This window comes from Vidua chalybeata, chromosome 3, assembly GCF_026979565.1.
Source record: "Vidua chalybeata isolate OUT-0048 chromosome 3, bVidCha1 merged haplotype, whole genome shotgun sequence".
In the NCBI taxonomy this organism is placed as follows: Eukaryota; Metazoa; Chordata; class Aves; order Passeriformes; family Viduidae; genus Vidua; species Vidua chalybeata.
Genome location: NC_071532.1, coordinates 3,211,279 through 3,227,527, shown reverse-complemented (window position 1 = coordinate 3,227,527; position 16,249 = coordinate 3,211,279). Strand labels below are relative to the sequence as shown.

Sequence of the window (16,249 nt, the reverse complement as noted above, 5' to 3'; positions counted from 1 at the left end):
TCCTCCTGCAGGGCTCCCGGGATGTCTATGACCACGAGGTCTCCATTGAAGCAGATTCCTACCTGCCTGTGGACGACACCAAGATCCCTACGGGTAGGCGGTGCCAGGCTTGCGCCACCAGGTGGAAGTGATTTTTCTGAGCAATGTTGGTGGGTGTGGGCAGCAGCACTGCCTGGCAAGGGGGACACACCAGCACCCAGGAGACCCCAGGCACAGCGGGGCCCTCACCTTTGGGTGCAGTGCCACTGCACATGAGCAGGGTGGGCAGCACCAGGTGCTGGTCACCAGCCCCAGGGAGCAGGCAGGAGCAGCAGGAGATGGGGCCAGAGGCACATGGGATGTGAGGTTGTTATGTGAGTCCATCCAGGAGACAAGCTCCCTGTGGCACCTGGAGGAGTGGACTCTTTGGTCCAGGTGGCTTCTGCTCAGCTTGGTGTGCCATGCTTGTGGACAAATAGGGGAAGAGCTTAAGGCCATATCCAATCCAGTGCCCCACTTCTCCCTTATTCTTTCACCGTGGAGCTGTTTCACATCTTAATTGTGGCCAGCTTGCTACCCCTGCCTTTTGCAGTTCCTTCTTGTGTGGGTAGTCTTAGTCTTGGGGTGAAAATAAGATTTGTGCAATTATTAAAGACAGACCCCTTGTGTGCAATGCCTGCTGTATTTTATGTAAGTGCCTGAATTGGAGCAGTTTCATTTTTTTTTTCAAGGCATTTACTCTGCCCCCCCCATGCAAAACCCCTCACCTTTGGGTTGGGGTGACTGTGTTTAGTATGTTCTGGGGTTGTTTGTGCTGCTTTATCACAGGACACTGTATGTCCACAGCAGTCTTAAAAAGGCAAGGGAGAAAATGCTGGGTTTGTACATATACAATCTTTCATGTGTTTTCTTGCTCCTTGTCTGTGCTTTGTCCCTGCTAAGAACAGCAGTGTCCCCAGGAGCTGCCAGCTGTGCTGGGGGACAAGGTAGGGTTTGCTGGCATGCAGCTGAGTGGCTGAGCCTGCTGTTCCCCTTGCTTAGGGGAGGTGGCCGCCGTGCAGGGCACTGGCTTTGATCTCCGGCAGCCTGTGGAGCTGGGCAAGCACTTGCAGAAGTTTCACCTGGATGGCTTTGACCACAACTTCTGCCTGCATCAGGGGCAGGATCGACGCCTTGTGGCCAGGTAGGCTGGGACCTTGGCAGGAGTCTCCACCCCTGGAGCCAGGGGGTGCCCGTTCAGCCAGGCCCACGTCATCCTCCACTGGCATCTCTGCAGGGTTTTCCACCCGCCCACCGGCAGGACCATGGAGGTTCACACCACCCAGCCTGGCATCCAGTTTTACACCGGGGACAACCTGGATGGCTCCCTGAAGGGCAAAGGTGCTGCCATGTACCCCAAGCACTCGGCTTTCTGCCTGGAAACCCAGAACTGGCCTGATGCCATTAACAAGGTGAGCTGTCCATTCCCCTCCCATGGGTTACTTGGGTCCTGTGGCAGGGGACATACCCCCACCACCCTCCATGCCTCTGGGGCACTAAATGGAGGAACAGAGTCTGCTTGACAAGGGGACACTGCAGGCGCCAGAAGTGAGGCAGGCACAGGTCACAGTGGCTTTAGACAGGGGTCAGTCAGCGCAGCAGGGACTGGCCCTGTGCAGCCCAACTTCCCAAAGGTGTGGGACCTAGAGCAGACGGCCCCACTGGGGCCTTGCCACATTCCTCTCATATCTGAATTGTTCCTCATGGCCTGGATTCAACCAGCGGTGGGACGCACCCACTCAGCCCACTGGTTACACAGTGCTGCTGGAAATGGCTGGGGGGAGCTGTGGGAATATGCCTTGGGAAGAACAAAGGCATGCAGCCATGCTTTCTGGTCCCACGGAATGGAATGTGTTCACAGTCACTGATGTGCTGCTGCTTCTCCCCAGCCTCACTTCCCCAATGTCCTGCTCCATCCGGGTGAGGAATACAACCACACCACGTGGCTCGTGTTCAGCACTGCTTGAGGAGAAGGGCTGCTGACTCCCAGCACTGAGAGGGGTAAGTGCCTCCAGCAGCTGAGCCAGAAATCCTGCCAGGTGCCAAACAGAGCTTTCCAACTACCCTGGGTGATGCACCTGATCTGGGAGCCTTTATCTTCTGTGGTTTTCACATGTGGTTTCTGCTGGCTTTAGCTCCTGTCACCACCTCTGCTGCTGTCTGGTCTGTGCAAAAGTCTCACGCTCTGTCCAGCCTCTCACCCTGGGCATTGGGTTTTGTTTTGCAGTAAAAATGCACTGAAAACACTTTGTTTAGGGGCATGACATCACAGCTCCAACTACAGCAGGGGCAATATCCAGTAATATTAATGTGGAGCATGTGGGAAGGCTGATGCAGTTGTGGTTGTTTGTTACATCATCTGCTCCTTCTGTCAAAGTGCTCTAAGTGGTGTGCAGTGCTCATGCAGGACAGCTTTGAGGAGGACAGTGTGCTGGGATTATCCCAGCTGGCTGCCCTGGATGCTCTGGTTAAACTCCTATGCTCTGTCTTGGCTGCTGAAGTGAACTGGGCACACCCATTTAGTCCTGAATGTACAACTGCAGGAGAAAACCCATCACATCCTAACACTGTTTCCACGTGAAATCTCCAAATCCCTGTATCAGGGAACTATCTGAGGAAAACCTCCATGTTTCTGAGGGTTCAGAAAAATTGGCACAAGCCAGGGGATAACAGCACCATCCTATGAGGGAGCTGGTAGCCCACTCTGCAGGGAAACAGGCTGACAGTCCTTGCATTAGGCACGGGGTCCCACCTTCTCCTGCCATGCTGCTGCACCCAGGGCCTGCAGCACTTCACCATGCTTCCTCAGCTGCAGAGATGCAGGGGAAGTGCCTGGCCACTGGGCTTGCAAATGGGGCAGCTCTGTCACACTCAGTTCTGCCACCCTGACAGCCCCACTCCTCTCCTGCTGTGCACAGCAGTGGTCATATCGTCTGTGAGGGCTGGTACCCCTTGGAGAACAAAGCCCACCCATAGGGAACACCAGGTTGGAAACCAGGGGAACCCCATTTTCCCTGAGAGTGGGGTTTGCCCACCACACTGGAGACCTCAGATACACTTTCCTTGCCCCCCCCAGCCCCAGCCAGCCTGTGTGGGGTGTGCACATCCTGCCCAGAGGCACAGGGCCACAGCAGCACCAATCCCACAACGCACCCCTGTGTCTTTTCCAACTGCTCAAAAACACTGCATGGAAGTTGTGGTGAAATCCTACCAAACTCAGGCCAGAGCTGAATTTTGGACAGCACAGCTGCACAAAAGCACAGATGTCACATTTGTCACTGCTCCCTTTCTGCACTTTACAAAGTGCTGGCTGTCCTTTGGAGTGACTGTCTGCACCACCACAGCCCCACTCCTTGCTCAGGTTCTCATGTCTGGGTTTAGAGGAACCCCAGCCCCCCTAGAGACACCCCAGGCTCTTCTGCTCGGTCTTCCAGTGTCTCTGGGTACTGAAAAACAGGTACCAGTAGAGCTGTCGTGTCAGTCTGCAGGTTTATTGTGGAGCAGAGCAGGTTTGCCTTGAGAGTACAGAAAAGAAAAGGTGATGAAATTCCAGAGCAGTGGCGTACGTGTGCCTCTCACCAGGTACACAATGCACAACCAGTAAAATATTCCAAACACGTTATCACAGGCTTCAGGCATTTGGGCTGCAGGGAACATTTGTGTCAGCCCTGCCACAGTGGGATTTGGTATGGCAAGAATCCACCTGGAACACCAATGGCCATGGTGAGCCCCAGAGAGGATCCAGGCACAGCCAGGACCAGGAATAAAGGCCAGAGGATGCTGCAGCAAACAGCACCTTTAGGATCTGGACTGTTGAGTCATCCACCAGAAAAGCTCCATGCAGTCATTATTAACAGGAAATCTGTTTCTTGGAAACCACGCGTTACCCCAGGTGTAACAAATTCATCTTGTAACTTTATTTAAGCTGTTCTGCTGTGGTTTACACAGTGGAAGCAAACTGCTATGATAGATTTCATTGGAAGCCCAAACAGGCCTGGCTTTCCATTTCAGTGCTTACTTGCTGCTGAAACTGGCCTTTATTTCTGCTAGGTAGCCAATCCCAGCAAAAAGATGGTTTTCACCCCTCTGCCTACCAGGTTTTTGTTCACAGTCCAACATTGTTGCCAGACCCTTGCTGTGATCTGTATTGAAGTGCTGTATCATGCAATTCCTTCATACAGAATGAGGACAACTGGACACACCTATACACAAATAATGGCTCCTGCAGGTTGTGTATTTGCTGTAAGAAATTGGGATCATTCAACAAAGCCATCTCCAGGATATGGGCTGCTTGACAACCATACCAGTTTCTGTGAAGCCAGTTAGAACTCCTGAGGGCAGCTGAGAATCTTTCATTTTAAGGACCTTCCCTCAAAAAAGGAAAACACACCTTGAGATATTTTAAAAAGTTTTCTTTACATCAATTACTAAAAAATGCAACAAGTGAAAGTAGCAATTGTCAAGTTATTAATTATTTCTATTACCTTTAGAGGTTTCTGCTTAAAATATGTGTTTTGGAGGAAAGTTTATCCTTAGATTTTTGGGCCATGTGGTATCAACAGTCAAACACCAGAGAATTAACTTTGCAGAATAAGCAGATCAGGCAGAAAAATGAATGCCCTCTAAATATCAAGGAATGAAAAGGGCATATGCAAATTTTTATCCATCTGCAGACAGAGATGGATTCTAAATTCCATTTCAAAGAGAATAGGAATCCTTTCACCAAAGACCATTCAACAGTAGATGTGAATGAAAAGTGACTACCTTGAGAAGACACCAGCTGGGATTAGTGATTCCCATGTTTGACATTTTTCATCCACGTTACATGGCACACAGCTAAAATTACCCAAACGTTAACAGAAGCAGCAGGGTTACTACAGAGAAGTTTTAGTTAAAAATACACATTTTATTTCAATGTGCCAATAAAAAAGTCCCATATTTTTGTATCACAGGAAGTTAATTCATACAATAAAAAGAGACCTGTGCTAGTCTATTGGTGTGACTAACTCAGAAGACCCAGATCATGCCAAATTTTAGTTGATATACTCTTCTATCTACATTCTTACATTTACAAAGACACCACAAAATCCCTTATAATAATGTAAGCAAAATAACTTTCTTCCTAAAAGATTAACTTCATAACTTTAATCCATTCTTTCAGGACTTGCACTTCGTTGAGGGCTTCCTGATGGTGAACGGCTGAAAGGAAAACAATCCACAATTAACATTTCATTACTTGGGAATCACAAATACAGGAAAAAGCAACAGGAGTATACCAGACTCTGGCTCTCTTTAAGAACTTTTTAAACAAAATAACCAATCACTACCGACAAAAGCTGACAGGTTGATAATCTGGAGATAACACTTTTTTTCTTTACTGTTATTTTTAAAATGAGATCATTGTAAGGCCATCTAAAGGGTATTACTTATAGTGATCTCCAAAGGAGCAAGATACTTCTTCACTGTTCTGATACAGCAGCTTGTCAAAACCTATCACGGTGATCACTCAGCATTTATGAGTATTCTTTGATGCCCTTGTGATTGTTTGACACTGACGTTGTAAAAATGATCTATTAAAGAATTCTAATTAGGGAAAAAAATGCTGCTGATTCTATCACTCCACATATTCTACACATTAGTCTGTGCATATACACAGAGAGAGAAAACTATTTACTGACTTAATTAACAGCAGTGAACGTAACAGGCCTGATCTTCCATTCCTGGCTGATGTGCCAGGGTACTCCACTCTACCTTCCCCAATGTCAGTGTAGCTTTTAATGAGACTGAAAGCTGATTTCCTACATTTATTCTATGCTTTAAGCTCATCAGTCTCTGTGCAATAAAACTATCAGTTTTATTGGAACAAAGCAGAACAAAAGGAACAGGGGAGCAGACAAGACACTGCTACATAACCCTGAGCATTTATTACATATACATATTGCCATATAGAAAGCCACAACCACAACATTATTGCTGTGAAAGAGATCTCAGCAAAATACCTTTCCAGTACTTTCCTACAAGCAGCAAACTCTTCAGCAGAGATCAGTGCAGACACTAAAATGCCAGCTCTATGGAGTCTATGCTATTAGTAGGGAGACCAACGTACCTTCTCTTTGGAGACGGTGACCGGGACTTCGACCGGCTGCCAAAACAAAACAGCATCAATGCAGCTTCAGTGTCAAAAGCAACTGTTATGTTTAAAAAAAACCCAACCTATCAGAAAGCAAATCATAAGGAATCTAGCCAGAAGGTCTTTCCCATGGTAGTTTTCAGATCAACTTTTACTCTGACAGGGATTCTCCATTTATTTAGTGTGGAGATGCATTTTAAGCAACTTTCTTCAGCAGACAAACAGAAAAACAAGGGGTGGTACTAAGGTGAGGCTTTGAGAAAAGCAACATCACCAGATTGCTGTTTTAAGAGAAGCATTAACACAGCTCAAGCTCTTTGTCTGATGGATAGAAAAATTTAACAGGACTGAGCACAAAGGCACAAAAAATTAGTACTGTGTTGGAAACCACAAAGAGTTAAAGAAAACCCAGAGACAGGTAAGGAACACATTCCCAAGAGCTGCAGAGGAAATGCTGTAATTTCTGTCATATCATGAAGATATTAGCTGGGGACCCATGCTAGGGGGATATTTTTCTAAAGGACCAGGCTCTGTTAATCATGCAAACCTAAATTTGAGATGCTGCTTCAGGCTCTATGTGTGTGTGCTCACCTCTTGGCTGGCGAGCCAGACTTTGATCTGCCATGAGACCTAGACCTGCAAGAAAAAAACCAGAGCTCAGCAGGGAAACAGAGCCTGCAAGTTCCCACATTTAGGACAGCAGGATTCACACTCAGTGGATAAGCACTGTCATGCTGAATACACAGAATCCTGCAAGTTTCCAGGGTTTTGCCTGTTAAGTTTCCAAAGAAGTCTTTTTACATGGATGCTGCACATGCTGCTCTGTACTTTGGTCCCTAGCTGATGACCCCTGTTTGCTGATGCAGGTGGCAGGAACACAGGAACAACCCAATTCCTGACCAGTATTTTCAGAAAGCTAATAAAAAGCCATGCTCTAAACTTGCAGGTTTTATTAGACTTGAGTGGCACCTGCCACTGCAGTTGCAGACAGCTCATTCCTAGAAGTATCTTCTCTGTGAAGTTCATCTTATATATCCACTTACTTCAAGTATTTTTTTTAAATGTTTGAACTTAATCCTTATGAAAAAAATGTGGGAAATGTCCACCTTTGAGGCTGCTGCACCAGAGGAACACTAATACTGCCTGAAAGCCTCAATGAAATTTTGAGGTCGCCCAAGAAGTGCTCTACATTCCACATCCAAGGCTTTCCACAACAATTTCCAGATGTGTGTTGTGACACTGTCAAACCAGCCAATGTAATTACTCATTTAGTCAGTCTCCCTCATGAACCCAGAGCCTGTCTCTAAGTGCAATGCATTCCTTGGACTCTTCTGTAAAGAAATAATCTTTCAATTATATAAACACAATTCTTTTGCCACTTCTGTCTAGTTGTACATCTGTAACTTCCTATGCCTCAGTCGCTTAATCCCTACTTACAATGCCAAGTGTCACACAATAGTCCAGAAGTGTCACTACAAGTATCCTTCACCCTGCAGAAAACCAGCATGGTACCAAAAAGAGAAAACAGTGGTGGTAAAATCAAGATGTTTTCCTCTTTGAGAGTCTGCTGATTGTATCTGTTTCTGGCTCACCCTTGACAGTGGACAGTGATAAGCCATGATTAAGTCACGGTGGAACAATCAGCACTAAGATTGAACGTGGTTTAGCCACAGGTGTACCCAGCCAGAGAAATGCACTGCTCTACTGCTTTGGGCAACCTTCTCTCTCTTTACCAGCTTCTGGACTGTGTGAGTTTCTGCACTTAATGAAGCCATCTGGTCTTCATCTTTCCCTTAAAACTCCCATCATTGCTTGCTGTCCATCCTCAGAAAATGCCACCTTCAGCTGTGGGCTTTTCCACCTGCTCCCTTTAGCTGAAGCCATCCTGTATTTTCCTGTGTTTCCTCATGGTTGACTGTTCCCTGTTTCCAAGAGCAGCCATTAAAACCAGCACAGCGGGCACAGGGATAGGTTGGGCCATAAGCAATTCCATATCCAGAGCAGAATTTCCATTTACTCTTGTTCTTGTCTAGGGCACCCAGTCAGCCCTGCTGCCAGGACAAAGCTCCATGAAGCACAGGCTGCACTTACTTACTATCAAGTAAAGTTTAAGGGAACAAATAGCATCCTGTGTTCCTTTAAAGTATGACTGTTACTCTTGTGACACATTTATCGGTACACAGTAATTCTGACAGGTGTTTATCTCAAATCAAAATCAGCTCCTGCAGACTGACACTGATATTCAACAGAGCTGGAACTGCAGCTGTAACACTCAGGACACCAGCAAGCCCTTCAAGACTTGCCTGGCTGCAGACAATAAAGCATTAACACACTACTGGAAGGGCATCCCGCTTTCTTGGAAAAATAATGGGAAGAATCCACAATCTTCTGTGTGCTACACAAAGAAAAATAAACTTTTGAGATTAATTCTACATTTGTTAGCTGTTAATGCAACCTGATCAAACCAGTATTTCTGATGACTGTGGTGACCTAGAAGTTACTGGTGTGCAAAAGAAAAAAAAGAAGGAAGAACAATCTTCTACACTGCATTTTAAAACTACAGACTCCTAGATTAGTAGTGGAGGGAGAACACATCTTTTCCTGGAAAAAAACCTTAACAGTTGTTAGAGAGCCTAACGAGACTTTTAAGCAACTTTTACCAACTACCTATAGTCACATACCTGCTTCGGGGCCATGTAACAGATCTGGATCTAGATCTCGATCGTGATCTAGACCTGAAATTAAAACATTGAGATAAATTAAAATTAAACCAACTCAAGAAGAAGTGATGACAATTACAGCACTATATAAATTGTCTACTTGTGAACTTAAGACTTACATGATCATACACCTACATGATCATTAGACATTTTAGACAAAGAAATTCAGTCATGGGAGATGCCACTGTCTCAAGGTAAGGTCTCAAAACTCATTAGTACGCCTGTAAATTTAACTAGGATTATCAGAAACTTTTTAAAGCATGCTGACTTCTAGAGGTCAGCATCTTTTGAAATCTATTATTCAATACCTTTTGGAGTCTGATTAAAACAAGAAAACACCAACAAAAATAAACCACACAGTAAAAATTAGTCCTAATTACCTTGATCTCTTCAAGGAAGCCGACCGCGACCGGCGGGGAGACACAGACCTGGACCTACGAGGAGACACGGACCTGGACCTACGATAGGAAGCTGACCTGGACCTGCAAAGAAACCAGAGTTGCTCAAGTGTAGGCTTTTCTGGGCAGAAGAAGGCAACAGGAATAAAAGACAAACTCAAACACACCTCCTACCACGGCTGCGGCTGCGTGACCGGGAATATCTTCTTCCTCGGGACCTCGAGCGGGATCTGGACCGGGACCTGGGTTTAGGTTAGAAAAAACAGGTATCAGCAGACAGCTGCAGCAACCCGCACGTGTGAGGCCCTGCTGAAGTCAAAACTTTTTTCAGACAACTAAAGAACTAGCATCTGTCAGTTGGAAAAATGTCTGGGCCTACTTGTCTTGAGCATTTTTACTACCTAGAAAAATGTTAAAAGCTGAATTACATTGCAGAATTACATTAGAATAGAAAACACTGTAATGCGTATTTAAAATAAACCTTGCAAGTTTGCAGGTCGACCCTCTTTGGCCCAAGGTCTAGCAGATCTAGACGATCTAGAAGTATCTATAGGCGAGCGCTGCATCTAGGTAGGTGTTCTCTTCAATCTAACGACGATCAAACTGACAGCCCAATGAGCCAGGGTGAGGCTTGATTGACGCAAGAAGATTTTTCTAGGTGGGAATGTGGTCAATCTGGTGTTCCTCTTTCTAAACCGGAGGGGGGCCCCAATTGAAAGCCAAATTTACTGTTACGGCGGTCACCGTCTCAAATTTTCTGCCCTTAAAGAATAAGGTGAAGCTACGTGTAGATGGCTCGAGGGGATCTGGCCTCTTATGCTGATCACCTCAAGGTCTAGGAGGATCTTAAGTGTCGGATTTGCAAGGCGCCTCAGCATGAAATCTTAAGGCTCGTGACATTCTGAATCAAGGCGACTGACTCAAACGAAGAAACCTGAAAGGTTTTGACCAGGTTGATTATTAAGATATTAACATTTGATAGAAATAGCAACAAATTGTAATATACACCTATACATTTATTCTAGCGTTAAAGTTTAAAGAAAACTGGTGTAACATTGTGTTCTTTGCTAACAAGAACTACACAAAAGCGAGCTGGCGAAGCAACGCGGCCGCCCCGGCCCCGCACGTACCTGCTCCTCCTTCGCCGGCTATAGCGGTGACAGTCATAGGCATAGTGGCCTTTCTCACCACACTCGTAGCATCTGTCGTTGGGGTCGAAGGGGCGCCGGGCAGGCGGCCGGTCGTAGCGGGAGCGGCGCGGCATCCCTGTGGATACTTCCACTCGGACCCTGGAGCCGCAGATCACCCTGGAACGAGTCCACGAAGGGTCTGGGTTAAACCTTTCAGTCCGTGACAGAGCTACAAGAGCACGGGGACCAGCGTGACAAACCCCGATTCTCTGTCAGCTGCCTCGGCAAACACGCGAAACGGACACGTACTTCCCGTCAAGTCCGCGGACAGCATCTTCAGCATCCCGGGGGTCTTCGAACTCCACGAAGGCGAACCCCGGCGGGTTCCTGGCGATCCACACGGTTCTCAGCGGTCCGTAGTAGCTGAAGGCTCTCTCCAGCTCGCCTTTGCCGGCGCCCGTGCCCAGGTTCCCCACGTACACCTTGGTCTCTGCGGGAGCGGACCGGGGCTCAGCGCGGGGCCGGGAGCGGGCGCGGCCTCAGCCCCTCCCCGCCCTCCCCCGGCCGCCGCCATCTTGTCCGCGCGGCCCCTTCCCGCCTTCACCGCGAGCGCCGCGCGCCCGGCCGCGCGCCCTCCCCCACGGCCGCTGACGCAAAATGGCGGCGGCGACAACGGCGGCGGCGGCCGCATCGCCTTCCTCCCCTCCCCGCCGGCGCCCGCCGGCCGCCGAGCTCCCCGCGGTAATCGCCTCTCTCCCAGAGCCCTCTCCCCTTCCCGCCCGCGCAGCCGCCCGCCGCCCGCGGCCCCCGGGGAGTCCTCACCGCCTCCATAGCGGCCGTAACGCGACATCCCGACGGCTCCGCCGCCCGCGCGCACGCGCCGCCGCACGCGCCTGCCCCCTGGCCGGCTCCCCCGCCCCTCCCGCGCCGCGCGGAGGCGCGCATGCGCGCGGGGGCGGGCTCCCGAACGGGAACTGGGGCCTGAAATAGGAATTGGGGGAGTCAGCGGGAACGGGAGAGCCTTTCCCTGGGAAAGCGGGCTCCCCGTCCTGCTGCTGGTGGTCATCTGCCCGATGGGAGTAAAGGCAGCAGGGCCTTTCTGTCCTGGCATCTCCTGAGTGGGAGCGATCCTTGGACGCATCCCGTATTGGAGGTGATATCCCCATCAGCTGGTGCGGAGCCGCCTCTGGAGTGCAGGCCAGTGCTTGTTCTTAGAGCGAAAACAATTAGATTTGCTCTCCCCGCTTTCTAATAGATGAGATGTGGCTGAAAGGAGGCAGTAGCAGTGGCACAAGCCATTCATACACAATCCCTGTAGTGCTGGAGAGGCTGAATTGAGACTCTCAAAGGGAAAAAAAGGAAATAGCTCCTTTAAGCCTGCAAAATATGACGGTCTCATTTTATACCCTTTATATTTTTCTGTGTTAGCGCTTTCAAAACCGTTGCATGCTCTTGTTCACAAATTCCTAACGAATCGCCGAATCAAGGGCCAGCAGCTTGTTCGGTGCATCCACAGGAAACTCTGTGTGAGTGCTGCTGGAACAGAGCAGGTGTGGGCTGGGAGTGGGTTTTGGAATCAAGCTTCTCACCTTCACGGCAGAGCTTGCTAAACGCGACTCAACAACCAGGCAGCAAAAATACCTTATTTTTACGTAGCAGATGCACAGAGCGCGCATCTACCCCTATTAACGCACACGGACGAGGCACGGCCCGGCATGCGCCAGCAGGAGCATCCCAGGAGCAAATCCGGCTCCAGAGGGGCAGAAGGCAGCGGCATTGAAATGCCACACGGCCCCCGACTCCCTGTTTTGCGACCTGGCCCGAGGCGTGCAAACCTCTGTGTCATTGATGTGCCCCCCTCCCCGCAGCTGTAAAACTCCCCACGGGAGCATTTGGTGCGGAACCCGGGCCGGGGGAAGGCGCTCGGTGCCGCCCGGGGCAGCTCCAGGGGCCCGCAGCGGCAACGGGAACCGGGGCCGGTGAGCGGGAAAGCGGGATGGGGAACGGGGGGCCCGCGGCTCCCAGCTGGGCTGTGCAGGCTCTTCCTGCCGGGAAGGCATTCCCGAGGAACAAAGCGCCCTCCCAGCCATCGCTCTGCGGCCCCGCTCGCGGGGGAGTGCTGGGCTGGGAATGCTGGACGGGGGAAAAGAGTGGAACAGCAGCTGCTGGTGCTCCAGCGGGGGGGATGAGGAGAGAGCCGGGTGGATAACGCTTATCCACAGGCGGTGGAAGGGCTCGGGCACCCGTGATGCGCCAGGGCACAAAACAAAGGCGCTGAACTTCCACCTCCAAGGTTTTGTAAGAAGGCACAGCGATAGGTGGAGTGTTGGATGCAACGGGAAAGCGTAAGGTTACCACAACAGTGGGGTTTGAGGCTTTGCTGTGTGCCTTTAAAAACAAGTGGACTCCGTGGGGAATTACAGAAGTGCAGCTTTATGCAAACTGCTTGTGTGAATGTCTGCTTTAAAAAAAAAAAGGGCAAATTTTGCTAAAGACAAATCTTTACACGGAGACAAACACAGTTCTGACGTGAAGAGCAAAGCAAAAAGATTGACTGCATCTGCTGATTGATCTGGTTGTTTTCTAGGTCCTGGATGTAGGAAATATGAATGACTGGCAGAGAAAAAGCCCTCTAGATTGGGAAACATATGTGAACAAATTGGTGAAAGTTGTTGCAGTTGAGAAACATGAATATGAAGGATGGGTTTTAACAGTTGACCCAGTTTCTGCCACGTAAGTACCAAAGCTTTTATGAAAACAAGATTTTTAGGAGGAGAAAAGATTCCAAGGCTGAAGCAAACTTATTTGGAGCAAAAATGGCATGTTATCTTGTTAAGTTGCAGCTTCTGCTGATGGCTGCAGCAACCTCCTTATCTTCTGTTTTGTACTTCCTGTGCACCTCATCTCTGGCTGAGCATGGCAAACTAAAAAGTCCTTGATTTAGAATAAGCACTGCTTAGCAACAACCAAAATATCAGTGTGCTAGGAATGTTATTCTCACTGTAAATTCAAAACTCAGCACTGTGCCAGCTTGTAGGAGAATTGCTAAAAAATCAGCTCTCTACCAGCTGATGTGTTCTGCATGTGTTCAAGGTGAAGGTTCACAGCTTGCAGCCAAGGCTTCAGCAAACCCAGCTCCTCATGCTAAGCAAGTAAAGCTAAGTGAGCAGCATATTAAATCACACAGGATTATAATTCCAAGTGACTTACTCTCTTATTTAAAACTTACACTATTACCTCTCAGCAATCCGTGTGCTAAAGATTGCTTTTGGTAATATACCAAACCCTGCTTTACGAAGAGTGCTGGAGTGCTTTCAGTGCTTTAGGTGTTGAAATCCTTAGCCTTTGTCCAGAGTTCTTGCATTGGTGCCTGGCTTTCCACTCCAGCCAGACACCCAGGAAGGTGTCAAGGCTTCTTTGGAGAGCAAGCAGGGAAAATCAGGGGCACTGGACAGAAAGTGGTACCACACATCTCTGGTATCCCAAGTGAGTAACTTGAAAAGAGGGTTTGAAAGGCAAAATGCACCAGGGAATGAGCAGAAATCTGTCTCCTTGCTGCCAGAGCTCTTTCATACCTTACTGGATGTGAGCTTGTCCCACATGAACACAGGCTGGAGGCTGAAAACTAAAACAGTCAGCTTCTGATGTGTTTCAGAAGAATTGGTTGTTGCTTCAGCTCTGAAGTAGCTCCAGTAATCTCCTGAAGTTTCCTATCATTTTGGTAAGGAAGGAGCATGCAGCTGTGAGTGACTCTGGTGATGCTCCAGGCTGAAATCAAGGCACCTCTCACTGGACACATCCCAAAAAGTCATTACTTCCACTAATAGTGACAATAATAGGCTAGCGAAGTGCTGGCATCAGTTTCTGGAATTTTGCTTCCCACAAGAGGAATAACATGGTTTCTGATGCTGTTTATTGATATATGAGGGAGAGATCCTAGAAATATAACCAGCTGTCTTCCTACTTGCATTTAGGGACTTCTGGGATGCAAATGCCCCTGGGAGAACACCAGGCTTCTACAATGTGAGCCTGAGCCTTCTGTGGTGTGTTCTGTTGTATTTTCATTTCATAAACTGGCAACAGGCATTTAAAAAAGTATTATTTTGGCAATGATCAATAAATATTACTGTTTTTTCATTAAAAGGTTCTGGTGTTGTTAGCTGTCTTCAGCATTCAAAGTGCTGTATGTATGAAGGTATCACTGTTTCTGAATGTTGAAACGTTTTAGGTTCTTCAGCAGTGTTGGGAAAGCTGCACAAAAATATTTAGATTTCCAGACTTCATTTTTTCGAAGCAAAGTGTACATTAATATTCTGCTTGATAGTATCTAGAGTAGTTTCAAATTCAAGACCAGCAATTCCCTGCAGAGCCCCACATTTTTAGTATTTTGAGGGTATAGCAGCATGCTTTTGAAAGGAAAATGCTGGGTGCTGGGTATTGCCTAAATACCTGGGGTTAGGCTGATGCTAATGAGCTCTTAATCTCCAAAACCTTGGAGGCTGCTTCTCAGTCTTAAGAACAGGAATTCACAGAATCTTCTTTCCTGGACAGCATTGTCCTCGCAACATTCCCAGAGAACGAGACAGGATCCATATCATTCGTCATGGGCCACGCCGTCCGAGAGGTCGAGGTCCTGCAGGAAGGGGACAGCGACACGAAGCAGCGCCTCGCTCGCATCCTCGCGCCCGAGGAAAGCCAGGCCTACAGCCCGGAGGAGCTGGAGAAGAGGAAGAACGCCTTGAAGACGTGGCTGGAGACAAACCACATCCCCGTGGGCGAGCAGGGGGAGCTGGGCAGGACGCTGAGCGTGGCGGGGGTGCTGACCATCGAGCCGCCGTACGGCCCCGAGCAGTGCAGCAGCGCCAACGAGATCATCCTGTCCCGCGTGCAGGGCCTGCTGCAGGGCTACCTGCAGCAGCAGCAGCGCTGAGGCTGCTGCTGAAGCCTTTCTCTCTAGGAGCCCTCCTGTTTCAGGAACTCTCCTGGGTGTCAATGGTCACTGTTTGCAGAAAAAGCTGCGTTTCGGGTACTTTTTGTCTTTTTTTTTTTTTTTTTTTAATGTAAAGGAAGGAATAAAACAAGAAGTATAAACTCAAAGCACAGGCGGGTTTTTTCATGTGCTGTTGTACTAAACTGATTTATCAGTTTAATTTCTCGGTTTAGAGTTCTTGTAATGGTATTGTAAAAGGTGATATATAATACATTTAAACTGTTTTCCCTTTAAAACTAGTTTAATTATCTAGTGCTGAATCTGTTTAGCAGATTCTTCTTTATTTTTTTATAGAATTATGACATCTGGACTTCCCAAACCAAATGAAAAAAAATGTTCAGAAAGCTGTTTTGTTGTTTTCATTGCTGTTTGTTTGTTTTTCCTATTACTGTTCTCCTAGTGTAGAACACAAATTACAATGCACGTCTGAGTTTGTAAAATTATTAGGGAAGGTTAGCAGGCAAATAGCAGGTTTAAAAACCTATCTATATTTGTTGTTTTTGAGCAGCAGTGCTTGGGAAACCAGTGTTCTGTAAAAGGAAAACGTGTTGCAATTCAGTAAGTTTGTGTTTCTTAATGCTCTGTTTCTAGTTTATGCCAATACATGATGCAGGAATCATTATGTGATTATTCCTGAGATTATTAATGCAGTGAGGAACATTTAGAACCCTCATTTATCTCAGTATATTTGTTCTGCCCTATTACGAGATAAGCACATTGGTGTGCTCAAATGCAGCTGGAAAGTCTGCCTAACCCTTGTTCTTAAAAGGCTCTCCCCATTTGTGCTGGCATTTACCTACAATTACTTTTCATCTGTCAGGTTTGTGTTGATTTTTTCTTAAAAAATGTCTGCTGCACATCCA

General features: G+C 47.8%; 3 protein-coding genes across 15 annotated transcripts in view; 2 read left to right on the top strand and 1 right to left on the bottom strand.

Annotated features, from left to right (window-relative positions):
* Window positions 1-5,606, top strand: part of GALM (galactose mutarotase) — a 23,593-nt gene extending 17,987 nt beyond the window's left edge. For 5 of the 7 annotated variants that reach the window (XM_053938178.1, XM_053938180.1, XM_053938176.1 and 2 more), the window contains 5 exons: window positions 12-93; window positions 1,021-1,162; window positions 1,256-1,430; window positions 1,908-2,019; window positions 5,180-5,606. In XM_053938178.1, the coding sequence (XP_053794153.1) occupies window positions 12-93; window positions 1,021-1,162; window positions 1,256-1,430; window positions 1,908-1,985 (477 nt within the window). In that variant the 3' untranslated portion in view covers window positions 1,986-2,019; window positions 5,180-5,606. Of the gene's footprint in view, window positions 1-11; window positions 94-1,020; window positions 1,163-1,255; window positions 1,431-1,907; window positions 2,020-4,199; window positions 4,266-5,179 lie in introns of those variants that run through there. The other 2 variants (XM_053938181.1, XM_053938182.1) reach the window with 2 other exon arrangements.
* Window positions 4,904-11,537, bottom strand: LOC128785511 (serine/arginine-rich splicing factor 7). Of its 2 annotated transcripts, XM_053938174.1 has the most exons (9): window positions 11,219-11,537; window positions 10,706-10,886; window positions 10,397-10,573; window positions 9,434-9,508; window positions 9,249-9,350; window positions 8,830-8,883; window positions 6,740-6,784; window positions 6,125-6,160; window positions 4,904-5,217 (listed from the first exon to the last, which is right to left on the bottom strand). In XM_053938174.1, the coding sequence occupies exons 1-9, from the start codon at window positions 11,535-11,537 to the stop codon at window positions 5,163-5,165; spliced, it is 1,044 nt and encodes a 347-aa protein (XP_053794149.1). In that variant the 3' UTR covers window positions 4,904-5,162. The 2 variants fall into 2 exon arrangements, with proteins under 2 accessions (XP_053794149.1, XP_053794150.1); XM_053938175.1 differs by lacking the exons at window positions 6,125-6,160; window positions 6,740-6,784.
* Window positions 11,026-16,249, top strand: GEMIN6 (gem nuclear organelle associated protein 6). Of its 6 annotated transcripts, none has more exons than XM_053938185.1 (3): window positions 11,026-11,137; window positions 12,984-13,129; window positions 14,948-16,249. In XM_053938185.1, exons 1-3 carry the CDS (start codon window positions 11,054-11,056, stop codon window positions 15,324-15,326), a joined length of 609 nt encoding a protein of 202 aa, XP_053794160.1. In that variant the 5' UTR covers window positions 11,026-11,053; the 3' UTR covers window positions 15,327-16,249. The 6 variants fall into 6 exon arrangements, with proteins under 6 accessions (XP_053794160.1, XP_053794164.1, XP_053794161.1 ...); XM_053938189.1 differs by lacking the exon at window positions 11,026-11,137 and adding an exon at window positions 11,379-11,568; XM_053938186.1 differs by lacking the exon at window positions 11,026-11,137 and adding an exon at window positions 11,511-11,593.

What these genes read in the sequence shown, in the direction of transcription:
- GEMIN6 (XM_053938185.1), top strand. Translation starts at nt 11,054, where the DNA reads ATGGCGGCGGCGACAACGGCGGCGGCGGCCGCATCGCCTTCCTCCCCT. An exon ending in CGGCCGCCGAGCTCCCCGCG is followed by an intron (nt 11,138 to 12,983) that starts GTAATCGCCTCT and finishes GTTGTTTTCTAG; the next exon opens with GTCCTGGATGTAGGAAATAT. An exon ending in GTTGACCCAGTTTCTGCCAC is followed by an intron (nt 13,130 to 14,947) that starts GTAAGTACCAAA and finishes TTTCCTGGACAG; the next exon opens with CATTGTCCTCGCAACATTCC.
- LOC128785511 (XM_053938174.1), bottom strand. Translation starts at nt 11,537, where the DNA reads ATGCGTCCAAGGATCGCTCCCACTCAGGAGATGCCAGGACAGAAAGGC. An exon ending in AGCCGGCGAAGGAGGAGCAG is followed by an intron (nt 9,509 to 10,396) that starts GTACGTGCGGGG and finishes ACCTAAACCCAG; the next exon opens with GTCCCGGTCCAGATCCCGCT. An exon ending in TCACCGTCTCCAAAGAGAAG is followed by an intron (nt 5,218 to 6,124) that starts GTACGTTGGTCT and finishes TTTTCCTTTCAG; the next exon opens with CCGTTCACCATCAGGAAGCC.